General features: G+C 47.2%; 1 protein-coding gene across 1 annotated transcript in view; it reads right to left on the bottom strand.

Annotated features, from left to right (window-relative positions):
- Positions 1–27676, bottom strand: part of MARCHF4 (membrane associated ring-CH-type finger 4) — a 72326-nt gene extending 44650 nt beyond the window's left edge. The window contains exon 1 of the mRNA XM_081142841.1: positions 27140–27676. Within this exon, the coding sequence (XP_080998967.1) occupies positions 27140–27661 (522 nt within the window). The 5' untranslated portion in view covers positions 27662–27676. The remainder of the gene's footprint in view (positions 1–27139) is intronic.
- Between the last annotated feature and the right edge of the window lie 280 nt (positions 27677–27956).

The following is a 27956-nucleotide window of genomic DNA, read 5'->3' as shown; positions in this document are numbered from 1 at the left end:
TTATTCAAAACTCTAAGGCTTCCCACAAACTGGACTAACTACCTCCCATTCATTCATTTACTCATTTAAACAAATACTTAAACACCTACCATGTTCCAAGCAATAGAAATACAATGATAAATGCTAATAGAATGGTTCCCGCTCTCATGAAGCTTATGGTTTTCTGAGATGTATATATTCAATAATATACATATTCAATTATATATATTATAATATTCAGTAATATCCAAAATAAATTCGTAATTGCAATGATGGTAAGTCCAATGTAAGAGAGCTATGTGGAGCTATAAGAGCATGTAAGCGGGATGCTTGAGCCAAGATATGAATCATGGCTAGGCAGTAAGTAGGCAAAGAGAGGAGGGCAGGCACTAATAGAATTACCCAGCCACCCCCATCCTCTCTCCCTCTCAACATGCCATAGCAGAAACCTGAATCCTGTGTAATGGAGATGGGGCAGTACAGGAAATGGATCCTTTGGGTCTCATTCTTCTAAGAGAATGTAGCCCTGGGAACACTGAAAGTTTTATTCATTGAGGAGAAAGAAGAGATGAAGTGACGGGTGGTACAAAACTGGGACAAGGACATTGGTATTTTATCCTTTGATGTACGTCTTCTGGACTCCTTGGTGGCCCTGCTCATCAGGAGGGCCGCCACAGTCCCATCCACTGCATTTGCTTGAGCTACAAAAGGAGGCCGATTCCTCCAGGAAGATCCAGGCTTGGGCCAGGGCACCTGGATTGAGGAGCAAAGCATGGGCAAGATTTCCACCCCCAGTGACCAGCTCCCCTTGACTGAAACCAGTTACTTTTATCCAGTGACAACTGTCACAGCCATACATGGCGGGCCTGTGAACTGAGCTCTGTTAAACAGTCTCTATAACTGAGATAGCTGTGAAAGGAGGACTGGACTGATTAAAAGTGTTGTGCACAATGATGTATATTCAGAGGTGTATGTGTGTGTGTCCTGGTGAATAAAAATAAATTACCAAAGGTGGCTAGAGAAGTCCAAGGGGAGTCACAGACACGAGGACTAGCCTCTCCTGGAATGTATTTTCCAGGGCTAGCTTATCAGGAGGCAAGGAGAAAGCAAGAGATAGACATGAAGTCGTTGGGAGAGAAAACTAAAACCAAATGATTGATGACCGGTGATGAGATGCCTGGAATAGTCAGAGAAGCTGAAGGCTGGCTTGGGGTCCCTGGAATCTGGCCCCATCCTGGTTTAGCGCAAAGGTTTTTAATCTGGGGTCCATGAATGAGCTTCAGGGGACCTCTTAACCTCCTGAAATTGTAGTAGTATTTTGCACATATGTGTACATGAACATGTTTTCTGTGGGGAGGGCTAACATTTACATTTGAGCATCAGATGCGCAAATTAAGAACTGCTGGTTTCAAGAGATACTGACAATCAGTCTGGATGGGTCAGAGTGGGTTCTAAAGGTAGAAACATCTTGGCATGAGGTGTCCTTTCAGAAAACAAAGTTATTTATTATTAAGACTAAGGAAGTTGTAATTTTCCATGAGAAGGACCTACTGAGACTTCGAAGTACCCTTTCAGTCTTGTATGGAATTTGACCACCCTGCCCATAAGAACCCAGTGGTGACTCTTAGTGGCTTAAGTTTTCTGAATGATTATACCTAAAACTGAATAAGCAAAGTGTGATCATCGGCAGGTGTTTAAATTGGTGCTTCAGGAAGTTACATTTACATCCCTTCTGCATGCTCAAGCTCATAATAATTAATGTTCCCCTTCTTTGCAATCATCCAAATGATTAGAACACAGAGTAGAGTGAATGAGATCCCAGCACCCGAGTCCTTCAATCTGGACTTCAAGATTTGGTTCTTCTAGGCAGCAACTGGAGAAATTGGTAGATTATGTCATCACCCTGAGCTCCAGTTCCAACACCTAGCAAAATGGGAATAATAATATTACCTACCTGAGAAGGCATTGTGAGGCTAAAATAATTCCATTAATCCATGTAAGGTGCTTAGTAAAGTGTAAGTGCCTGGACAGGTTAGAATTGTAATTTACCCTATGCCTCCCTGTTTAAGTGTTGTTTTTATTTTGTGCTTTTGAAAATCGAGGTAAGTTTTTACAAGCACATGCATCTTTTCGATAAACAAAGGTGACATACTTTTTCTGTTGTCTATGTTGTGAAACTTCTTTTGTTTCCCAAATATTGAATTATATTGCAATATATATAACTTACCTATGAAAAATCTCCACCCTTCCTCTCTCCAACATACCGGATTCTAAAATAGCTTCTCCCCACCCCCAGCTCAATTTAAAACCTGGAAGGAACTTAGTGGAGTCATTTTGCCCCTCCCCCTGCATCCAGGAGAGGCTGTGCATAGAACTGTGTTATTTTTAGGTTTCCAGGGAAAGTGTTTCTACAACCTCCCTCATCACCTGTTTCAGCACTTAGCAATACTTAACACTAGAAATCTTGGTCCCTGTGAGTCTCTGACTTTTAAATGAGTAATAACAACTAATATTGATAAAATGCTTTAACAAGGACGGCAGACTGAGAAGAGGTGGGTAGAGATATGCAAACTTGGCAATGTGAGTGCACGTGGGGATGTGTTGAGAATGGGGGGTGTGACACAGCTGAGACTGTGTTCCTGCAGAGAATGAGCACTGCTCAGCTCCAGCCCATCAGTCACATGTGTGAAGCCAGGTCTACAGTTGCCAGATCTTTGGATTTTTTTCCCAGAGAGAAAGGCAGAAATCTGTATTTTTTATGTGAAATACGATTTTTTAAAACACTGGTTTGGTTAAAAAAAAGGAAATACTCTGTAGGCCAAAAGAGAAAAAAATGCTCACTGCCTGCATGCAGCCCATGGGTCAATTCGCAGTCCCTGCTTTAGAATTTATCTACACAGTGTTTTCACATTTACTATCTCATTTGACCTTAAATATACCTGTAAACAGGTAAGGTAAGCAGGTATACAAACTGGTTTTTAAGAGATGAAGAAACTGAGGCTCAGAAATATTACTGGGCTGTTCAAGCTACACAGCTGGCAGAAGCCAGGTCTTATGGTTCTGTTTCACTGTTTTTCCTGCTATGCCCCAGCTTGGGTTCCAGGAGTCATTAGACCCTTGTTTACATCTCAGCAAACAGGGCTGTCACCATAGTTTATCAGCTGTTTATGAAAAATGCAGGAAGAAATCAGGAACAACTCCAAGAGCAAATATGTGGACTGAGTATTGACTGCACAAAACAAAAACAGTGATAGTTATGGGTTTCAAATATTTGTAGAATTTGAATCCATGATAAAAAAAAAAAAATAACAAAAACAGCCAGAATCGGTTGCAATGGACGGAATGTTGATCCCCCTTCCCCGCCCCCCAGTTCGTATGTTAAAATCCTAACCCCCAAAGTGATGGTTTTAGGAGATAGGAACTTGGGAGGTAATTAGGTCAGGAGGGTGGAATGAGTGCCCCAGGGGGCTCTCTTGTCCTTGCCAAGAGAGAACACAAAGAGAAGATGGCAGTTTGCAGCCTGTAAGAGGGCTCTCACCAGAATCTCCACCATGCTGGCTCCTATCTCAGACTCTCAGCCTCCAGAACAGTGAGAAGTAAATAACTGTTGTGCATAAGCTGCCCTGTCTGTGGTACTTTGTTATAGTAGCCTAAACCATGATGGTCTAACAAATGATTTTATAACAGTGCCAAAGCAACCATTGGGTCCCCTATCTCACTCTTCTAAATCTAGGCGTAAAATAAGCTTAGCCAAAGTGATTTTCTTTTTTAACAGTAGCTAATATTGGCATGGTAGGCAGAATATAGCCCCTCCAAAATATCCATATCCTAAACCAGAGAACCCGTGAATGTATTACAAGACAGATGTGATTAAGGTTCTTCATCAGCTGACCTTATTAGAGAGATTACTCTAGATCATCCAGATGGGCCCCTAAAAGTGGAGGGGGAAGGCAGAAGAGTGCATGAGACACAGTCAACATGAGGAAGACTGACTGCTGTTGCTGGCTTTGAAGATGGAGAAGGGGGGGCATGAGACAAGGAATGTGGAGGCCTCTAGAAGCTGAGAAGGCCCTCAGTTTTCAGCCAGCAAGAAAACAAGGACTTCCATCCTATAATCGTAGGAAATTGGCTTCTGCCAAGAACCTGAATGAGCAGAAATGAATTCTCCCCTAAGGCCTCCAGAAAGGAGCACAATGTGCCAACATTTTGATTATAGTCCGGTGACTTTGCACTTACAAAACTATAAGACAATTAATTTGTGCTCTTTATAGCTACTACATTTGTAGCAATTTGTTGCAGCAGCAACAGAAAATGAAGATAGTGGCAAGGATGCAAGGAGATGGGACTTTCACAAAAGCAGGCCGTTTTATCAGAAAAGGATCTGCGAAAGCAGTGGATTTCCCAAATAGCCATTTAGTTCATAAGTCAGCAAATTGACCAAATTTACCCTAAAAGTAACTTGTGGATTCCAGATACTATGAGGATTGGTATGGAGATGGAAACTTCAGAACTGCTCCCATTGTTCTGATAACTATGTGCTATTTCTACTAATGATGTATGATTTATATGTTGGAAAAAATAAATGGTAACATCAACTTGGAAGCAATTTACAGAAAATTTATATAGTTTACGATTCAGGACAAATTGGTCAAAACATAAAAGAGATGATATCAATGACAGAATAGATTCACAAAATCTACTGTCATATTAGCCATAAATATGAAATAACTGATGGAGCCAAACGTTAATTGGCCCAAATCTTATAAACTCCAGAAGATGGGCTAAGCAAAAAATGACAGAAACAATCACATCAGTTAATTCCAGAAATTCACATTTATAGCCGATATGCCATTTGAGGAGCTGATGAAAGAACGCCCCAAATGACTAAAGACTGGACAAACAGAAATGACATGCAAGGGTGTCCAAAACAGTCCTATCACAGAAGAAATGCTGAAAATTGAAATTTTAACTGCTACATATGCAGTAAGGCTGATATGCAATTTGGAGAATTAGCAAATGAATGCTAAAAATGCATATAATTCAAAAAACATAAAAGATATTCACCAGCATACTAAAAAAATTGGAGGAAACAGCCCCTCTAATATGCAATCTTGACATTTTGGTTTCTAAAAAGGAATAACTAGGATATGATGACTTGGTGGGAGTTTGTGGAGGACTTGGCATGAAAGAGGAATCAGCAGAAAAAGAACACAGGAATCTAAGGAAAGTAATGAGCAGTGTGATGAGTGCCTGCTTCAACTGGATGGACATTACTGTCAATATAAATTACTGAGGAGGGATAAAAACTAAATCAGTTACTAATCCTAAAGATCTGGGCAATTTTAAGCTAAGACAGAAACTTAGAAGTGACCTTGGCATCCCTATCACATATTAAATTTTGTTTACTAATTGCTAGAAATAAATCAAAGAGACTATTGGGAAATTAGCTGAAAACTCATAGAAGTGCTAAAAGTGTGGCAACAGAAAATGATGTAAGAAAGAATTTAGAAGAAACTAGTAAAAACTGAAAGATTCCCATTTAAAATGCCAACATTGTGGTTTCTAATGAGGAATTATATATTTTTTAATTATTAAAGTTACTCACACACACACAAAACCCCATTTCAACAAACTGAGAAATTCTTAAACTGCTGCTGTAAGGACAAAATGACAACCGGTCCGCTCACATTTGAGGGCAGTCTCCAAAAGCTACGTGAAAACCTTCCTCTTCAATAGAAATTACTTTATAACAATGTAAAACAGTAGATTTATTTATTCTGTTAATTGTTACTTAATGGATTGGCTTTGGCTTGCCCTATCATCTATCTATCTTCTATCTATCATCTATCTATCTGTCTATCATCTATCATCTCTCTGTCTTCCTTGCTGGCGACTTGGTGAATTGGTCATTTGATGAACTGATTTTTGGTGAAATAGATCAACTCAGTGTTGGTAGTTTACCAAGAAGCATTTTCTCTATAGCAAATGGGGAAGGCAAATAATTTTTTTTTAATGGCAATTTGGCAATTCTTGTGAAAAGCTGTGAGCTGTGCATGTTCTTTGACCAGTAATTTTTCTTCTCGGAAATTATCTTAAAGAAATAATGTCAATGTACAAAAAGATGAGGCTACACAGATTTCATAATAAAATTTTCTAGTGCAGTAAAATATTAAAGACAAGCTAAACATTTAAATACTAGGGGTTTATTTAAATATATCAGTGAATGTGTACCGTGGATTGTTATAAAGCTTTATAATTTGTATTGTACAAGAGTATTTAACGTCTTGGAAAGTTGTTCAAGTATTACTAAGTTTAAAAAAATGAAACAGACTGACACTACTATAGTAAGAAAAAAGGCCATATGTGTAGGAGTGAGTGGATAAACTCCCAAATATTTACTGTGGTTATTTTGGGAATTGGCATGATGGAAAATTTTTATTTTCTTCTTTTTGCTTACCTGAGTTTTATACATTTGCCACACTGAATATATATTTCTTTAATAAAGAGAAAGAAGATTTTATTCACCCACTATCTTAGAAGCCAGGAGATCTGACGATCCTCACTATGAGTGTGACCTTGAATAAGCCCCTGCGCTTCTCTCCAAACCTTCAGGCTTCTAATTTTCCTTGAACTTCACGCTCTCCCCTGGTCTTTCCTTTACCTCCGCTAAAATTCTGTTAGTGACTCACTGCTGCTAGGAACCCACAGCTCATGAACTCTGGCATTGCTTGGAGACTATCTCTAACAGTTATATGTTCTATGTTGACCTCCTGAGCTTTCATCCCAAAATGTTGAGTGACAGGCGCTCGGGAGCGAGGGAAGCGGGAGGAGGACGCGGCTCCCAGGGGCCCACACTCCAGTGGAAGAGACAGATATTTGATCCCAAAGGTGCTGCAATGTGGTGGGCGCTCTACTAAATGTCTGAGCAGGGTGGTAGGAGACCACAGAGGTCAGTGGTGGCTCCAGGAGAGGTGAGATAGGAGTTGGATCCTGAAAGGAGGGACAGCATGAGCCTGCAGTTATGAGACACTTACTACAACCAGGCAATCGCACTGGGTCAGCCATGAGGCATCTTCGCCCCACTTTTCCTTAACAGTTGAGGACACTAAAGTCTAAGAGGGTGAGTAATGTGCCCCAGGTCCCTGTGCGGGTCACTCCTTGCCTTGCTCTGTTCTGCTTTATGTCGCAGGACACTGATCCCTGGGAACTATGCTTCCTAGGCTCCATGCCAACTGCTTCAGCCAAGTGGGAGGCTGGAGGGTGGGAATTAGGGAGAAGCCAGGGTAGTTCCCCATGCCCTCCCAGCTTCAGGTAGCAACGTCAGCAGCAGCTGTGTGGCCGCCTTGGTTCCAGTCGTCTCCACTGTCCCCGCCCCAAGCCTCCTCAGGGGCCCCAGGTCCCACAAGGAAGCCTGGGTCCCCAGGCCGCAGGACCTGCCCCTCCCTCCCTCCCTCCAGCTCAGGGATGGCGCTGCCTTACCCCACGGTTTCTCTGTTCAGCGGCAACCTGTCCTGTTTGGCCTGACAGCTCCACCACCTCCTCCGTAACTGGTTCCCCCGTGAATACTGGGCACGGCTGCTCTTTCCTGAACAGACAGGCCCTCGTCCATATAGTCACTCAGCTAAGCACGGCCTCACTGAGGGCACTTACGGCTCTTGGACTCCGAAGTCTGCAAAGATGATAGTGCACACCCACTGGGCACCTAAAAGTGCCAAGGTGTTTAAATGGATCGTCTACTGAATCTTCACAACAACCCTTGAACTGGGTGCTATTTTTATCTCCCGTTTACAATAAAAGAAGCTGAGGCACATAAAATAAAGCAACTTTCCCAAAGACACAGCACGCAAGTGGGGGCGGGGAGAGGTGGACTTGGGTGGTTTGAGTCCAGGGCCTGTGCCTCTAACCTCTTTGCTGGCCCCCGGCTGGACAGCAGAGAGCGGGAGGTGGGGGAGAGTCTGGAGAGAGGTGAGACTTAAGCACAAAGAGCACCGTGGTGACCTTGGGCCACTCTCTGACCTTCAGTATTGCAGTTCCTGAGCTATAGTTAAAGGGGACAAACCTGGTCATCAAGACCCCTCCCAGGTGCCCCCCAACAGGAGCCCCATCATGGTGGCACCTGTGAGAGAAGAAGGTGCTTGGCAGAGAGTATGCCAGGACGCCCAGGGCGCAGTGTGGCATGGCTCCGCCCTCCTGGCACCTGCCGGTTCCTCCTCTCCCTGGCCCTGCGTCCTCGACTGGGGAAGCCCGTGACCCCTCAGAGCGCCCACCGCCCTTCGGGCTCCTGCTCCCTTGGCATCTGCGAGTGGCAGGGAGCCCAGGTTGCTCTGACTCTGATTAGTGGGCGCCGAGCAGTTCCCGCGCCTCTTAGTGAATATGCCAGGACCCAAATCCACTCACCCTTTCACCCCCCCCCCCGAAGGCTCTCTTCTCTCAGCTGCTCAGCGAAGGGTTTTTCTCCAGCAAGAACGAGGGTGGCGCCGACCGGAGGGGCCCATTTACCGCCCTTCCCGCGCCCTCCCGCGCCCTCCTGTCTGCTCGCTCCCTCGCCCCCTCATGTGCCCACCGTGGGGCAGCCGCTCCCCGGGCTGCTGGGTGTTACTGGGGTCTCTCAAGTACGAGGCTGGCGTCCCGAGGGATCCCACAGAGCCCCTCCAGGGGACCCCATTATCACCTGGACTCCGCCGGGGTGACCGGGGACCTCGGAGCCCCGGGCAGGTGTGCATTTCGCTTCCACCCTCCCTCTGGGCTCCTGCCCCGGCGATTCTTCAACTGCCCCTTAAATCCCGCAGCAGCGGCCCACCAGCTGCCGCACCCCCCCCCCCCCAGCACCGCGCCCCCCTCCGAGGAGCCTGGACGGAGAAGCCCAGTTTCCAGCCAGCGCCGCCTCCCTCCTTTCCGAACCTCAGCCCCCGCGCCCCAGACAAAGGGAACCGGGAGTGGGGGGTGGGGCCGCGGTTCCGGGGAGCGCCCCGAGCCTCACAGAGCCCCATGGGTCCCGGCCTGACCCTGGAGCCAGGCTGCCTTCGTTTTCACGGCCAAGCCCAGGGGCCCCTGGGGGCCTGGGGGGCGGGGAGCTTCCCATCTGAGTTGCTTGTTTTTATCTAGGGTGACACAGAAATATAAAACCCCTAATTGTTTTGAAGGGCTGGCGCTTGTTTCAACGAGGAGCTCCCCGCGATGCCCTCCTGGCCCTCACCCCGACTGGGGCAGGGGGGTCTCCCGGGCCTCTGGTCCGGGTGAGCGAATGGGTCCCCTGAGCCAGTGATTCCAACTGCGCCCCACCCTTCCTTTGTAAGCAGCCAGCACCAGCCCTAGGCATCCCTCACTCCTTAATTCCAGCAGACACAGCACTTCCCAAGCTCCGAGGACCCCATGGCCAAAAAGGGAAAGAATTGTTCATGGCCCTCAGGAAGAGCTTCTGCTGTAGGAGAGAGCGATAGAATCCTAATAATTTCAACAGAAGAAATGGAGGTGGGGGGTGTGCATAAAAAAGTAAGTGGGTGGAGGGCACCAAATATTGGGGCTGCACTACCTCAGTCTACTCAGTGATATAAAAACTGAGGCCCAGAGAGGTGAGGCCACTTGCCCGAGGTCACCCAGCCAGGAGCAGCCCAGGGCTCACATTGAGGCCTCCTGGTTGCTCAGATTGGGCATCTGCATGTTTCCATACAGGCTCCACAGTTGTCAGTTCCCTCTTCCTCCCCTCATTCTCCCCTAAGCCGCTCAGCTTCTCAAAGCACCACTGACCTCCCTTCTGCTGCCAAAGCTCCAAGTTTTTGCCCCCTCCCCAAGTGCCTGGGGCCCAGGAAAGCAGTTGCTAGGAGCATTCCAAGGAGGCAAGCAAGCAGTGAGAGGTGCCAGCAGAATCATTTTCATTAATTTATACCATTTCCAGCTCCTCCAGTATGCCTGCTCCCTGCTGGTCCTTCCATGTCCTGACTGAGATTGCTGTTCTGTTTGTTTCTATTGTCTGAGAAATCAAATGGTTTTGATTACACCCACAGTCTCTTGTGCATGACTACATTTTGGCTGCCCACAAGGCACCAGGCACCATCTGTATTCCTTGGCCGCTGGCTTCTGGAGGAGGCCTGCTTGCTGCTGAGGAGCTGGAGGGGTGGGGACCCCACCAGACTCCACCCCACCCCCAGTGATTGCGTGTGAATTGAAGGGTGCAGGAGGAGCTAAGTAAAAGGGCAAGATCCAGGGTGGGCCAGTTTCCTGTTAGCTTCTAAAGAAGGGGAGGGATAGGAAACTAACATTTTTGAGAGCTTAAGACAGAGTCAGTCAGTCAGTCAGTCAGTCAGTCAGTCAACAACCATCTACTCTGTGCCAGGTCCTGCTCCCAACACTGGGGACTCAGAGGTGAACACAGGCACATACTCCAGTGCATCTGGGCATCAATGTTTTTCAAAACATTTACAACTGTACCTGCACAGACACCAACTAGTCAGTTGCCCTGTAGCCCTGGGAAGGGTCCCAGAGTTCCCCCTACTGTTGCTGAGTTTCGTTGAGGTCAGAGAGAGGGGGTCCCAAGGGAGGAGCTGGGGCGGCCAGGATAGTAGAGCCCCAGACAGCAGCTGCTCACCAGCCGGCACAGAAGAATTGCAATATTGCAGCAATACTGAATATCAACCATATACACAGAGGGTCACATTAGAGGATTGGGGAGGGACTTCAGCAAACTGCCCATGATTAGAGGCAACAGCTCATAACTGTCTCTTAGGAGGAAGGGGCCCAAAGAACCTGAATCTTCCAGTTTTTCAACTGTGCATTCTGCAGTTGTGTGTGTGTGTGTGTGTGTGTGTTCTTTAGATTAAAAATAAATTACATACTCAACCCACGTCAAAGAAAGTGTATCTTTGCCCACACAACCCCTGAGATCCCCCATTTTGAGCCCTCTAGCCTTAGGATCCCAGAAGCTGGGCTGGACTTGACAAGTTTAACTACAGTTAATCCTCACACCACCCATAATGCTCATGCTATTCCCTCCAGCTTACAGATAAGAAAAACCCAGGATGAATTTTCCATGGTGTGCAGAAGCCCACCAGGGTACCTCTCTGGTACCAGAGAGGGCGGGTGATTGAACCCAGAACTGCCTATCTCCAAGAGGAGAAGGGACCCCTTTGGATGCAACTAGGTTCTGATGCTCCGGTTGGGACCTGTCTTGTTGATGGATGGGCTGGGGCTAAGGGCAGACCCGCAGAGAGGCCAGCGAGGGAGCTGCTGCTGGCTGTGGCTGGCCTAGGATGGCTATGGAGTTCTAAGGAAGGAGTGTGGATCTGTGTAGAAGTGGGGTAGGTGTTCGAGAGAGATTCTAGAGTTTATCCCAGCCTGAGGAATGAATAATTTCGGTCATGGTGGGGAAGTCAGAGACTTTGCAAAGTTGGGGGTAGCCTGAGGTTCTATTTTCTACATGCCTGCAGAAAAGGTCCCCACACCCCTTCTTTCTCTGCACTGGGTCCCAGGCGCATGGTGACCATTTGCAACAGTACACCCTGCCCTTGAAGATGTTTGCTGCATCTGGGCTTGAACACAATCTCCTTCCACAGGTCTCCGGTGGGGCGACCACCTGGTGGATGCGCTCTTGTGATCTGCAAGGCCGTAGGATACTGATCATGATAAGAGGGAAGGACCAGCCAGGCAGAAGCCACCGCAAAATTAGCAAGTGAAACAAGAGGAAATGTAAGGAGGGATGAATGCTGGAATCCTCAGTGGGACCTAGTGACTGAATAGGTTTGGATGCAGTGAGAGGGAGAAGTCACAAAGGACGGGGAGGGGGAAAGGAACGCTGGAGAAATCGTTATCAATATATCGAGTTTGGGAGGAGGACTCCGTTTTCAGAAGAGAGTCTTACTGTGGTTTTAGAAATGTTGCAGGAGTATGGGAAGTGTTGTTTTTACTTTCCAATTTGGCAGTACAGAAAGGTAAACTAGAAGAGAAGTTTCTCAACTACTTTTTTACTAATCCTCAGCAAAAACTTAGGTTTCACATATAACGTACTCGCATTTTTTTCTTATTCTATTTTCCTACTCTATTCTATCTATTCTATTCGAATTTTTTCCTATTCTATTGCAGCTCAATCATGCAATTGATTTCATGTCCCCCCCCCCCCAAATGGCCCAAAGTCTGGACAAGACTTCACCAGAAGCAGATGGAATGGATGTTGAGCAGCCAGTCTTTGTATTCACTGCACATGGACATCCACAAAGACAGAACAGAAAGAGGAAAGCACATATGCAAAGAGGGGAGAATCAACAATGTCTCATATACAGAGGAATCAAGACGGGAGGGTTTCTAAAAGGCCATTTCTTTTTAAATTAGGTCATCAGGGACCTCCCCAGGACTATTTTCAGTCATTGGTGGATGTGGAGTGGGTCTGGGGAGATGAAAGAGCACTACACCTTCAGGGGTGTTGAAGACCTGAGCATGCCTGGATGCACAGGAGAGAGGGCCAGGGAAGAAGAAATCATGGAAAGTGTCCGAAGGGATGTGTGTGGGTGCGGGAGGGGGGTGGCAATGGATGAAGTGAAGCCCCGTGGAGATGGAAGACGCTGGTGTGAGCCAGACAAAGAGCACTGGTGTAGTCACTTTGGGAAGGAGGCAAGTAGGAGGGACAGGGAGAGACGAGATAAAGACAGACATTTGCAGAAGTGAAGAGGGAGTCATGACAGGAGGAAGTGGGGAGATGATGGAATGTGAATGACTGACCCCAATTTTCTCAGTAAAGTAAGAGGCCAGGTCCTCTGCTGAGAGTGAGGTTGAGATGATGAGAATGGGAAATGTTTGGAAATGTTATTGATGCTGGGAAGCATCAATAAACAAGGAAATTAAGAGGCATTCTGAATAGTTGGAGGACCAATCTAGGTGAGTCGGTCTGTGAAGCCCGATTTGCTGGTTTCGGAGCCCCCTGCTCTCTCCTCTCAGTGGTGGTTCCCTTCCTTCCCCAGAGTTGCGCACTGGGCTCCATCACCCGAGGGGTCAAAAGACGCTGCTGATTCCCTACTAAACCTAAATCGCCAAAGAACACGAACCATGATGTCCTGATTTCTTTTTTTTTTTTTTTTAAAAGAATCTTGCCTCTAGGCTTTCCAAAATAAGCTCCTTCTTTTAAACTTCTGATTCCACTTCCAATAAATCTCTTGACAGCACAGCCTAGCCCATCTGGACCAATCCATCAGCCCTTATCATCTCGCGGTATTTTTCTCTCCTTCCCCTCCCTGGGATTCACAACCTTGTCTGCACATTGGAATCGCATGGGGAGAGTTAAAAATACTGATGCCTGGTCCAACCCCTAGACATTGACTTAACCGGTCTGGGTTTGTGGCTGGGCAACTGTAGAATGCCCCTAGACAGTTCCAATATACCAGCTCAGGATGAGAACCACCAGGCCCCTAGCTGCTCAGTGTGATCTAAGGACTAGAAGCCCCATCATTGACCTGGGGACCTGGAGAAATGCAGAGCCTCGGGCTCTATTCCAGACCCTGAGGTTCAACAAGGACTCCAGGCAGTTCTTATGTACACTAAAGTCTGAGAAGCTCCATGCTAGAAATCTGATGCCTTAAGTCCTCGCTCCTGCCCTGTGTAAGATCAAAGAGGAGAGTCTCAGAGATCACACATCCTTGATTCTGAGCATCCTGGCAAACAGCTGATGGGTGCCTTCTCCTAGAGTGTGAAAACGGTACCTATCAGCCAATCCATCAACAAGTGCTTCCCCACTGACAGCAAGCAGACACGGGGGGGGGGGGGGGGGGGGGGGGCTAGGTACTGTGTTTAGCATTCTACAGTGTAGCTAGTCGGATCATTCTTGTGGGGTGACCAACTGTCCAAGTTTGCCTGGGACTGTCTCAGTTTTAGCACTGGGCGGCCCACATCTTGGAAAATGTGTCAGCCCCCGGGGAAACTGGAATGGTTGGCCACCCTATATTAAGCAACATTTAAAACTGATGCCCCCCTCATGCCCCCGACACACACCCCCATATACATACAGACCACCAAAGTAAGGTCTGCTTCTGTAGCACTCAGCGCCCCCAATAAAGTTAGGAGCTACAGTGTTTTTTGTGCATATAGTTAGTGCTTAGAAATGCCATACCTTTCAGTTATGGCAAATTTCAAAGGCATATAAAATTAGAGAAAATAGTAGAATAAACCATGTAGCCATCAGCCAGTTTCAGCATGTTTAACTCATGACGAGACCTGTATCATCTCTAGTAACTGGATTATTTGGAAGCAAATTCCAGCCATCAAATAAACAAATGCTTTTCTATTTAAATTGCATTTATAGGAAGAATGAAAATTAATTTAAATGATGAGGAACTTCACTCTAATGTTTTCGAAGGGGAGGGAAATAACCTTTGCGATTGTAACATCTACTCCTCCAGGGCCCATAATTTGGTTGGTTGGTTGGTTGGTTTTGTGGGGGAGTTGAGATTTTTTTAAAAATTTGTTTTTGTTTTTGCTGGCAAACACTTAATGGGTGTCAGAAGAAACAAGACAGCAAGTATTGCAAATATGTTAACACTGACCTTGCAAAGACTAGACTCTCTGGGCTCTCTCTGGAACAAAAATGCGCAAAGGCACTCTTTGGACCAACACCCTCAAGTGCCTTTTTCTTCTATACTAAGTAGCTGTATTCCACATGCAAACACATGCCCACTCCCTCACCCCCGCAGGCTCCCTGCTCACTGCCCCGCACCAACACGCACCCTCAGGAGCAGACTCCGCCGCACTCTCAAGCACACCTGCTCCCCTCGCCTGCAGCTGCCTGGCTGGGGCAGCTGTTTTTAAACATGTTGGAGAGCTCGGAGCCCAGCACTAGAAAGCTTTTCTTTCTAAAGTGGTACATGGCCCCATGGAGGCTGAAATCTGGGACTCCTGGAGGGGTCACCACAGGATGTATCAAAATATACAACCCACAGGCACTCAGCGCCAAAGTGCCGCTTCTGGGGGGAGGTTAAAAGTGTGAAGGAACGCTGCGTAATGGCCAGTGCTGGCGGTGCTGCTGCTGATCAACTCCGTGGACACGCTTAAGATCCCATACTGGGGAAACTTTCCTGCCCACTCAAGCCTTTTCCCGGCTCAGGTGTCTCTCAAAGCACTTAGCACACATCCTTAGACCTGGGGAAAGGTGGGAGGCATGTTTACCATCCTCCACAGATAGAGGGGGAAGGAGAGACCGGCAATACGTTGTAATTTTATTGTGTGTTTGTGTTGCCCAATATTTCAAGACCGGGAAGAGAGCTAATGTGCATTGGGAGCTCCAGTCATGCTCCGGAGTAGGTGCCATATACTTAAATTCTCAGGACAGTTCTATGACGTGTTCCTGTGTATTTGCTCCCTGACACAGGGAGAAGACACTGCGATTCAGAGGGTTTCACTGATTTGCCCAAAGTCACACAGCTAGGAAGTCCTAGAGCCTGGATTCTAACCCAAGTTTTCTAACCACCAAAGCCAGGCTCTTTTTCCTATACTAGTAATTCCCAATTTTTCCAGGTATGAAAACACCTCCCCATCTAAATAATTTTTATTTAACTTTTCACTTTGCAACAATTTCAGATACATTTGAAAATTTGTAAAAGTAACACAAAGAGTTCCCACAAGTCCTTCACTTAATTTTCCCAGTGGTTAACATCTTATAGAACCGGAGTGCAATGATCAAAATAATTGATGTGACACTATTAACTAACTCACACACCTTATTCAGGTGTCACCAACTGTCCCACTGATGTGCTTTACCTGGTCCAGATTCCAAACCAACTACATTGTGTGTAGTTGTCATATCTCCTTAGACTCCTCTGATCTGGGACATTTCTCCCATTGTTCTTCGTCTTTCATAACCTTGGCACTTCGGGAAAGTACTGGCCACTTGTTTTGTAGAAAGTCCTTCAATTTGGATCCCTTTCAGTGTTTAAAGTTTCACAAACCCTCAAGTGACTATTGTTGTACTTTAAGTATCTGTTGATTGAGAATACGATACTTATCGACAAGACGCTGCACTAAAGTGAAGGATGCTTTGGAGTTTGCTCATCACAATGGCTTCCGCAGGCAATTGAAAAATAGTATGCAGACATGTGAGATAATTTTACCTCGGCTCCCAGCAATGCTTGGGTATATTTCGTTTCATCTACTCCTGTGATATCTTGGCAGCTCCTCCTGAGGTTAGCCCACAGTTACACACACTGAGGTGGAAATTCTCAAAGAAAGTTTGAACAGTAAAAAGCTGATGAGGTCAGATAACACCACCAATTGTGGATTTATTGTATGTTTGTATTTCACACTATGCCAAGACTTTTTAAAAAATGTTTTTATTGGTTTTTAGAGAGAGAGAAAGAGAGAGAGAGGTCAATACAAGAGCTAAACACTGACCAGCTGCCTCCTGCAGGCCGCCTGCCGGAGATCGAGCCCACAACTGGGGCATGTGTCCTGACCAGGAATTGAACTGGCAATCTTTCGGTGCCCTGGACGGTGCCCAACCAACTGAGCCGCACCGGCCAGGGCCTATGCCAACACTTTTACATGCATTATATCATTTGAGCCATTTGAGTCTCACAACCACTTCTGAGACAGACACTATTCTATCATTTCCATTCTACGATGGAGGAAATGAGGAATCTGAGTCTGTGACTAGCTCAATGTCACACATCTGCACAGCAACACTGGGATTTGAAAACAGCTCTGCTTGGCCACGAAAGCCCCATGTTCTTATCCGCAGTGCTAATTTTCTCCAAAAGCATTTCTAATTCTTCACTTCCATTGTTCCTATGCCTGGAACAGTCTTCATCTCCCATTTCCCACATTCTTTCCCTGATCCATCTTTAAGGCCAAGCCCTAAGTCCATTCTTCCCGGGAGACTCACTCTATCAGCGGGGGGAGGAGTGGGATTTATTCCAGCCCCAGGTACGGCTCCTCCACCGCTGTGGCCTAAAAGGGGACAGCAGGACTAGAAGGGACTGGACATTCCTGAGTGCAACCTCCTTCTTTTAGAAATGAAGAAATAGTAACAAAACTGTTCATTATGTGCTTCCTGTGGGTCAGGCAGTGTGTTATCTCATTTAACTCTTACAACTCTAAAGAGGGAGGTACAAATACCGTTGAGGCAGAGACTTGTTGAGCTCACTCACATCTGGATTTCCTCTGTCCAGGCACCCAAGACACTCCCCAGCCTTACTGCTATTCGGCAGAGTTATGTTTCTAGATCCAGCCAATGAGCTGCAGGCAAAAGTGATGTCATTCCTGAGCTGAAGCCCTTCATTGTTTGTACTCAGTGAGCCATGAGGGAGCGAGCTGTGCTGCATCTGTGGTCCTGCTCTGGGACTTTAGGGCCCCCCCAGGGAAGACCGGGATTTGACTTTGCTCACGAACACCCTCCAAACACAATTCAGGAGTGGGGATTAATGGTTGTATTAGCCAGGGAAATTAACATTAGCAGAGCAACAGACAAACCCCCAGGTCTCAGTGTCCTAACGCAGATAAAGTTTGCACCTTCCCCCTGTTACGGTCCCATGTGAGTTAGACTTTTCCATTTTTTGCTACCCCATCTGAAATTTGTAGCTCTCCGATCACTCAGGCTGGGACAGAGAGGTGAAAGCAGCATTCCTTCCTGCTTCTGTCCTGAGGACACGAGGACACATGTCACTTCCTTCCTGGTCACGTGGTCCTGTGCCCCTGCCCCCTCCAGTGCCCACACCCCTGTTCCTTATATGTCTGGGAACCTCAGGGCTGGTAGAGGCATTTCTCCTCCCCATTTAGCTACTCCGCAAACTCCTGCTTCTACTCCTGAAGTGATCCCCTACTTCAGAACCGTCAGACTGAATTGAAAGTGCAGATTCTGAGGCACGCCCCCAGGACGATGGCCTGGGACTCTGCATTTTCCCCTTTCCTGAGGCGCTTCTTGGTGCCCCCACAAATGTTTCAGAACTGTTGTTGTAAAGTATGTAGCCCAGGACAGTGTTACCCAAGCTTCAGTCGCTTCTACTTTTCAACATATTCACGTGCCATCTATATTGTTATTTTCTTAACATTTTTCTCTAAGTGACTCACATTTTCACTTCAATAAATTTATTTATAAAGGAGTCTTCTTGCCTCTACCATAAATAAAAATACTGGTATCATTTACCAAAGAAAGAATAGACAAGCTGGGGTACATCCCTATCATAGAATATTATTCAGAGCTAAAAAGAAATGTGCTATCAAGCCATGAAAAGACATGGAGGAACTGTAAATGTACATTACTAAGTGAGAGGAGCCAATCTGAGAAGGCTGCATAGTATATGATTCCAACTACGTGACCAACCTGGAAAAGGCCAAGCCATATTGCCAGGAGTTTCAGGTCGGAGCACAGGATGAGTGGATAGATTTTTAAGGCAGTGAAACTACTCTGTATGATACTATAAAGGTGGATCCAAGCCAGATGCATTTGTCAAAACCCTTAGACTGTACAGCACCAACAGTGAACCCCAATGTAAACTATGGACTTTGGGTGACAATGTGTCAATGTTGGTTTGTCCGCTGTAACAAATGCACAGCTCTGGTGCAGGATGTTGATGGTTGGGGAAGGTGGAGGAGTGAGGGGCAGGTGAGCATGTGGGAACTCTGTAATTTCAGCTCAGTTTTACTTCGAACCGAAAACTGCTTTTAAAAAAATAAAGTCTATTGATTTTTAAAAAGAATAGACACACATAAATGCAAATGAAACCAGATGAACAGATTCCAGCCAGATATCACTGTGCATCCAGGGCTCTGAGCCTGACGCCTTCTCTCTTTGTTTACAGAGGAGGTTGACAAGGTTAGAAAGGTGTTAAAGACATACTATCACTCCAAAGATATTTTTTTATCCTGGACATAATCATAAGGCATGAGAGCAAACCGAAAAGAACACTGTTCTCACTTGAGGATCAATGTTATTTAACGACATGTCTCTCTGGGGTATCCATCCCATCCCAGGCTTTCAGAAACACCAGTCCAGGGGTGGGCCTGAATGCAAACATCTGGCTGTCACATTTTAAGCAAGCGTTTTTTTTCTGCCACTTCCTCTACATGTTCCTCTTGGTGTATGGTCTGCTCCTGCCCCCTAGGGACTCAGAACCCAGGAAAGTGTCTTTCTGCACAATTCATGCCAGGAAGAGAGTGCTGCTTAATAAAAATCAGTTAGGAACGTGGTAGTGATATAGATGGATAGAGACAGCTATGTTGGGTGTGAGGGACCAGGCAGGACAGGACGGTGGTTCTGCTGAGTCATTAGTACAGAGGCAACAGTCAGCTGAACAGAGAAACTGGCTGTAAATGTGCCTCCCTGATGTCAGGCACACACACAGCTGGGGACTCACTGTGTCGAAGCCTAGCCTTACAGCATCTAATTTTTTAAGGTTTTTGTAAAAGGGGAGTAGGAAAGGCAGCAGTGTGATCGAGGGGCCCCAAGCCAGGCCTCTGAGCCACACTGGCAGAATGGGGTAAGTATCACTCCAATTTAATGACCAGTTGCTGTGTGCCCAGAACTTTCATAAAGCATGTCCACACCTTAGGACAAGTGTTCAAGCTCAGAATTTTATTCCTGTTTTGTAAACAAGGAAATCTAGGTCAAGGGAGGTTAAATAAGTTGCCCGAGATCACCCAGCTGGGAAGGGCCCCAGTTGGGATTTAGATCCATGTCTTTCTGACTTCAGGGCCTCTGTTCTTCCCATTATCCTACAACAGAAGGAGAAAAGCTCTGCTTCTGGCCAGGCAGTCTCCAGCCAGGGTAATGATCACTATCATTAATCACCAGGACAAGAATCATCACTATTTGTCTTTATAGAAGCAGATAGCGAGGCTGGTTGGGGTACAAGGGATCACAAGGGATCATCTATATTTCCTTTGCCTGGCACTTTGTACACACACATGTGTGCACACATGCAAATGTACCTTCCACCATGTGTATACTAGGGACCAAATATAGCACTATTAGTCTGGGATGAACATGTGCTAGGAGGGAGGGGAAGGGATCAACAAATACTGAGATCCTCCTGCATGCAGAGGCCTATGCTAGCCACTGCGGTGGCTTCGAGAGGCGTCTTTTAGAAAAAACGATGTTGATTTTCTTCAACCACATCCAAAGTAACCTTTCCTGAAAGAAGGAAACTGATTTGAACTGTCCCCCTCAACTCCTCTGAGAATGGGCCCTGGAGAAATCCTCATAGGAGCAATGAGCTGGGTCCAAGACTGGGGCCCATATGTCCTCCTTGTGGGCTTGGATCTCGGAGTGGGACAGAGCCCATATTTGCAGATCTCCCCTTTTTTCTGACAGTTTGCATCTACCTGAAATTCAAATTGCAACTTACTCAACTTTGCCTATTTTGTCATGAGGCAGGCAGTCCCATGTGCACCCCAGTTTTACTCCTCACATATGCAGAGGGAGGTATCACATGGGTACTAAACATAATTGCACACGTAGACTAGCTTACATATGATACATCTCAGAGGAGGGTGCTGTGCAGCTCAGGCCGCATGGTATTCACTGGCCAGCTCCTTTACATCCGGGCGCAATTCCAACTTGGCTTCCTTCCCAGCAAACAAGAGGCAGCTCGCTCATTCCCACACTCCTTCTAGTATCCTCTCCCCCTCAAACCTACTCTCCCTCCCCCAACTCACAGGCCACAACTGGGCTTCTCCAGCATACCATCTGGAAATGAGAGAAGGGCGTGTGTATGTATGTGTGTGTGTGTGTGTGTGTGTGTGAGAGAGAGAGAGAGAGAGAGAGAGAGAGAGAGGGATTTCCAGTATCTCCTCTTTCTTCTCCAAGGCTGTTTTGAAATGCATATTTCACTCCTGCCTACCAGCTTTATTAAGTAGCTCTGTATGGTGGACTCAGCTAGAAGCCACACCCAATAAATTACCCAACCCACCACAAGGAGACACAGACTGGCAAGTGAAGGAGGATTATCCCAAAGTGCACACTGTTAGAGGATCTACAGGCAGCTGAGGTGAGAATCACTCCACAATTGTCAAGACACCAGATGTCTCTCCTATTCCAATCCCTAATTCAGTCTGTGGAAGCGAGACAGATGCACTCACTGTCTTATTTGTGCGTTTGCATGTGCACGTGTGTGCATGTAAATAATAGTTAGCTAAATCTTGGAAATAGCCAGGGACCCGATGGAAGGGTTTGGACATTCTTACATCATCTCCCAGTTAAAGAATTAGAGCACTGGTGAGAATCCTGAGTGAGAGGCCTTGGAGCTTCCAGATTAAACAGAACCAGGACTGGCTGAAGTTGGCACTGAAAAACAACAGTAGAAACACCCAGACGGGAAAACGAAAATGGCCTACTCATGACTCCGGGGGTAGGGTAACTGGGCTCCCCCTTTCCTGGGATGGTTCTGCATCTATAGGTCCGTGATGGTACCTGTTGTCTATTGTTCATGAAATGCTTGCTCTCCTACTGTGGTATGTGCATAGTGTAAATTCATGATTACAGCAATCACAGGATTGCCAACAGTGGGATTTCTGTGCACACAGGACAGAGACTATTCTTTGTGATCTTTGCTGAAGGCACATTTACATGATCCATGTACTGCATACACTGGGACTAGATACCCTGGGATAAGATGATCCCTTGAATTAGAAAGGGGTGCAGACTCATCTCTTTCTGCTTAGATTAAAAATCTCTCTAGACCTCCAAGCAATGTCATTGTAATGAACCCCAACTCTCAAGCTCAGAGGGATTTTGAGGGCCACTAGTCCCAGTCTCCCATTGGAACCCCCTTCTAAAGCAGCCTATAGTATCTTGTGACAGTTTTGGTAGAAAGTGCTTTCTAATATCAAAACCCAAGTTGGCTTCTCTGGAGATTCCATCACTGGCCAAGGCACTGCCCTTTATGATCCCACAGAGTAGATCTGCCCCCCTTCTGCACAGCACACTTCCAGCATTTGATCCCAGTGAGTACTTTTCTCCCTTGTAGTCTCTTCTCCCAGTTCCCCTACCTGTGGAGCTGCCTGCTGGATGAGCTCTAGAGGCTCATTCATTCAACAAATGCTTTAGAGTATAAAGCAGGAGCCAGGCACTGGATTGGGGGCTGATGACCGGATGAGTAAATACACAAGTTGCTGCTTTCAGGGATCGCACAGTCCCTCTGCAATGCATCCCTTAGACCCAGGCAAGAGGGCCCCTTGCTGTACAGGGCCCCACTCTGGCCCTTCTTCAGCTGCACCCTTCCCCGTAGGGTGAGGAGTCTGCAGGGTCAAGAAGCCACACCCTTCTTCTAGAATATGCTCTGATTACTGCCTGGGATTTCTGCTTATTGGGCCACAAGTTTGCTCCCAGGACCTTCAGGGTTCTTTTCTTCAAGTTACGTGGGAGAGGGACAAGGGGCAACTGTGTGGGGTGGCATGCATAGAGCTTGGACAAGCCAGCTGGAGTGTCCACATGCATGTGCTCAAGGCTCATCATGGTGCAGGGTTGAGCCAGCAATGGAAAGAGAATCAGAGTGGCCTGTAGTCCAAGGGCCAGCTATGCCCACTTGGCTGCACAGGATTAAGAGGAACCTAACAGTTCTAAATTCAAACTTGTCTTCCAGGATGTTTTGCAGGTATATTTGTCAGGATAGGGGATAAAATGCATTTCGTTTAACAGTTTGTTGGCTGTATTTATTACTTTTAAATATCTTGGCCTATGACATGTGAGCCTCTATCTATACTCTTGCCCCAGGATCCATGAATGTTAGGGATGAGTCTGTACTTCGTGGAGACAGATGTTATTAAATAATCACACAAAGAAATGCAAAATTGAACCACAGTGCTGAGAAAATAATGCACCAGTTGGCTCTCTTCTAAATGCTCTACTTGATCTCCATTCCCAGGGTTCTCATTGCATCTTGGGGTCTCCAGGTTTCCTTAAGCTCAAAAAAGCCCTTCTCTTATCCTCAATAACCCAAAACACTGACTAAAATATTCCACACTACTCTCGCCCCTTCTGAACATAGAGCTCGAGGGAAGCAGACCCCAGGAAGAATAAAAGAAGAGGTAGATGAAGCCTATTAATCTCTTCCAGGCTCATTTCCTGCTCTCCGTTAGGCCCAAAACAGGTGCCCCGCCACCACCACTGCCCTGGTGGATTTTATCTCTGTACCCTCCTCCCGGTGCTCCACAGCTGGCCCCGTCCAGGTACCCGTGTGTCTCACATCTCTTCTGCTTCTAGCTTTCTAAATTCAGCCTAAGTCTATTTCATCTCATCTGGTCTTCAGCAGCCACAGAGAAGAGAAGCCTTCTCTAGTTGGAGAAAAAGCGGCAAATTCTCACACCTGCCTCCCTGAATAGGAACCCTGCGCACTAGTCACTTTTAAACATGCATCTCTTCCTTGTACCCGATATTGCTGCAATTCACCTGTGACTCACTGTGTGTTCTTGACCTCTATGAGCCTCTGTGATGTCTGGGTTAGATTGTGCAGCTCTCATGGGGCAGGGCCTCAGCAGAGCAGCAGGCATGGGTGGGCACTTAATAAAGACTTGGGTGGTGGAAGCAGAGGAGCAGTGCTGTGCCTAGAGCATTGTGAGTGCACAAGGAACAACCTACTGACACAGCCAGACTGTGATCGCAGCAGTCCTCCTGCCAGACTGGGAGCCAGGGCATGTTTTTCCTTTTAAATGAGGCGGGGTGGGGGGCATTCTCTTGCTTCTGAGGCAACAACAACACACTGATCTGACAATACTGATGCTCAGAATGCCCTTATGAATTAGGGACTGTCATTATCCCAATTTTACAAACGAGGACCCCGAGGCACAGAGAGAGGCTATGCAGTTTGCTCAGATCTCAAATTGGGGCCATCTGGCTTCGGAAACCTCAGCTTACCCATCAAGGTTCACTGTCCCTCAAAGCGAACCAGAAAGGGAGAGTGAAGGGCTGGTGCCTGGGTTCCTGTCTCACGCTCTCATGATCCCTGACCCCTGCCCAACCTGAATGAAGGGCTGAGAGGAGAGGGTGGGCAGGTACTCCATCAGCTTTCCAGCGTGAAGCCAAGTTGTCTCTCAAAGCACTTGCTCGCACCTGTTCATCTCCCTCCTCCTGCCCTCTCTTCTGTTTCTCAAATACGCTCAGCTTGTTCACACTGAGGCCTTTGGACCTGCTGTTTCCTCCACCTGGAATGCTCTGCCCCAGACCTATGCATCAGGGGTCCTTCTCTCCATGTAGGTGTCAGCTCGGAGGGAGCACTCTTAGGGAGGCTGCTCCTGGTCACTGTATCTAATGTAGCCGCATCTTTCCCAAGCACTCCTCTTTCATTCTTGTCTCACTAATTTCCTGTTTCACTTTCATCAGGGCGCTCAACACCACCCCAAATCTCTTCCCTTATCTAGCAGTTTGTCAATGTCTGTGTCTCCGCTGGACTGCCAGATAAGGAGGGCAGAGACCTCAACTGTTTTGTCCACTCCTGCTACTCAGTGGCTAGAACAGCATCTGGCGCACTGTAAATGCCCAGTCCACATGTATTAAATGCGTGTGTAAATGAATGATGCAAAGTCCTTTATAAATAGGTGGTACTGGCTGGGTCCTTCAGCTGCCCCTCAGCACATACATTGTAAGCCCTTGGCAGGAAGAGACCCCATCGTGTCGGGCAGTCTTTTAGCTCCTGGAGTAGTGGCAGATGACTGGGGAGCTGTTCGTTTGGTTCCTTTGTTTGGACAGGGAAAAGACCAAGACATTCAGCACTGAGATTACAGACTGTCTGCGCTCCTTTCAGGGCCACATGTGGACAGCTGCTAGACCGCTCTGTCCCTGAACAGAAACTAAGACACAGAAATCTCAGCTTCTCTCTCTACCCCCACCCTCTCTTTCTCTCTCCCTTCTCTAGAAAGTTTTCCCCATCTCCTCCCCCTTTGTCTCCCTTCCTCATTGAGATGCTGTGGAGAAAAATGAACAAAAAAGTGGGGAAATGTGTTCCCCACATCTCACATGCATGACTCTTAACATGTCTATAACACAGTCTCATTATAATCTCCTGGCTCCTGCACAGATAAAGCAACCCTCCAAATATAGTGATAATATGCAGGAAACACTTGATTTGATTCTGTCTTAATGCTGACACGCTATCCTATTTCTCCCACGTAATGATAGAGCCCATTTCTTTCTTGGCCTTAGCTTTTTCAGCCCATGCTTTCTTTATGACACATCATTAGAATAATAAACAAGAAAGAAAAGCTTTTAATCTCCAGCCCAACCCTGTAGCACACGAGGGTGTTTCACAGTGTGCTTAATGATCTCATTTTTTTTCTTTTCTCAAGAAAATACTGTTTTTCTGTGATCGAAACACATGCCATTATGTATTAATCCCTTTCAAGGCATTCTCACGGTCGTTATCTCCTGGATCTTCCCAACGAATATAAAAAAAGGAGGGGCTTGCAGCCACACAAGTAGGAAAGGGGGCTCAGCGGCATAAAGCGATTGGACGTCCACACAGTAGGTGAAATTCCATCCCAAACAGGCCCCAAGTCCTGCTGTTCTCTATGGACAAGGGTGCTCTTACCAGCAGCCCCTGTGACATACAGACCTGAGCCAGCCCACATGGGAGAAGAAAGAAATAGCTTAAGAAGTTAAGAAGCTAAATAATTGCTTCTTTTGGAACACATGGGGCTCCTGATTGGGGCAAGACCCTGAGCAGGCATCCCCAAAGTGAGGCATCCCTCTTGCTCTCAGCCAAGCCCTTCTACCTTGTGTCTCTCCTGGAGGCCCCACACTGGAGGCCAAGTGAAGGGCTGAAAGAAGGGCACGGAGCAGGGATCCCGGACCTTCTACCCTCACAGGAGTCTCCAACTCTGCCCAGCACTTCATTTGGGACTTCAGGCAATCCTTATCACAAGAAGGAGGAATCCAGCCCTCAACCTCTCAGAGATATCTGTTCACTTTGAGAGCTACATCACCTCCCCTCATAATGCCCAGGCTATGGCCTCAGTCATCATCTGTCCCCGAAGTGCTTTCCCCATTCAGAGCAGAGATAAAATGAATGAAAATGTCAGCTGAGACTGCCTCTCACAGAGCAAGCCCTCAACCAGAACCAGGGCTACCCAGGAACACCAGCATGGCAGCCCAGCACACTACCATTGTTCAGGGAGCACCCAGAAGCCTTCCGTGCCCTTCCGGGAGTCAGTGAAGAAGTGACCGATGTGATCGCCTCAGCCTCCAGCATGACTAACTAGATCAGATGTTCAGATCCAGGATTCTCTGGGGAGTGTCGCCACAATATGACTCTAGAAGGAAGTGCACATGCTCTCCAGCACTGTGGACAGTAGGTTGGAAGTGGAGCTCGAAGGGGTGGGATAAGTATGTGTGTGAAAATCTGAATGAAGGGGGTGATGAGAACCATCGGACTTGGGAAGACTCTGGTCCATGAGGTACCTGCCGTCCCCTATCCTGGATGGGGAGCATGGAAGGGACCATCTAAGTTGATGTGATTCAGGCCTGAGAATGGGAATAGATATAACAAGATTCTCTCTGAGCTTCTCCATTTCCCTTAAACTCATTCTCACCCCACTTATCTACCTGCTTTCAATGTAGAAAAAACTTGAGTCTGCCAAGAAGTGTCTTAGCAAACAGTAGTCTCCTTGGACCTGGAATCCCTCTCCACTTCCCCTGCAGTGACTAAAACACACTGCTGAGGATGCAGGGTAATATGGGAGGGGGCAATCTCAAAATGAAAGGACAGCACAGGCTTGTGGGGTTGTATCTGTGAGGCTAGGCAAGAGGACAAGATCTCTGCACACTTTCATGAAAGGAAGAAGTCTGAATCTGGGACTGCAGGTGGGCGGGGAAAATGTCACCAACAACGAATCAGATAAAAAGACATCTTCACAACAAGCGTGAATGGGCCAGCAAGTTCCTTCATTTCATTGCTTCTGGCTTCTGGATCTTCTATTCTGAGGACACTTATGGATTTTTTTATTTTATTTTTTGGCAAGGCATTAAAGATACTAGCATTGGAAAGAAAACGCAAAAACTGAGATACAACTGAGCCACCAAACAGGCTCCACCAGGAACCAGACACCTCTTGGACAAACTTAACCGGAAGAAACATCATCGAGGAACCCTTAAAACTTAGAGTCCTCACATTAGACCCAACAGAATGGTTCCCCAGGGCAAGTAGGCAAGTAGCAATCTGCAAGATCTGGAGCTAGCAGAGGGAAAAGGGGTAAGTGGTCTCACCTGTTCCGGCCCCTGGAAGCAGATGCGGCACAGTGGGGTCCTCATGCCACTGTCCAGGCTGCTGCCCAGGGAGTAGCGGTCCTCAGCCTTCCCCTTACAGAAGTCATCTGAGGAGGCACTGCTGAGCAGCGAGGCAGGTGGCTCTGTGGCCGGGCCACCCCAGTCATCTTCCACAGAAGAAGGTGGCAAAGGTGGTGGAGGTGGCAGAGGAGGGGTCTCCCTGCCCACCCCTTCTCGGGGGCCCCTCCAGCCTGCCCACCCCCCGGCACCCAGAGCCGGGAGGGTGTTGTTGTTGGCCGTCAAACCAGGGGGCTGGGGGTCTCCGTGCATGGGCAGGGGCGCTGGAGGGGGGCGCCGCAGTAGGAAAACCTTCAGGTCATTGAAGAGCATGCGGCAGCGGCACTTGAGGAGACCCTGGTGGCGCAACATCTGGGGAGCCGGGGTGCACAGTCCGCAGTGGTACCAGGCACAGCAGTAGCAGCAGCAAAACCACCAGAACAGCCCGCTCAGGGGCATCCGCATGTGCCCAGTGGACGCAGAGAGCCCAGGAGGGGCAGCTGAAGTCTTTGCAGACAATAGGATGGTCCTGGAGGGTCCACAGGGTATCTGTGTTATGGGCCAGTCTGCTCTCTCCCTGGCTCCTCTTGTACTCCCTCCAAGTAGCAAATAAATTACCCCCAGGACTGAGCACTGTGAGTCACTGATTCTGAACTTTAGGGGAAAAGCCCAACAATAAAAGCTTTTCTTGCCCCCCACCCCACCCTTAGGCTTTACCCAAGGTGCCTCCTTTCTGCTTTGCCCTGGGGGCGCTGGTGGG

Source organism: Miniopterus schreibersii (assembly GCF_964146895.1).
Source record: "Miniopterus schreibersii genome assembly, chromosome: 7".
Lineage (NCBI taxonomy): Eukaryota > Metazoa > Chordata > Mammalia > Chiroptera > Miniopteridae > Miniopterus > Miniopterus schreibersii.
The sequence above is the reverse complement of the archived record's forward strand: the minus strand, read 5'-3'. Positions and strand labels throughout refer to the sequence as shown.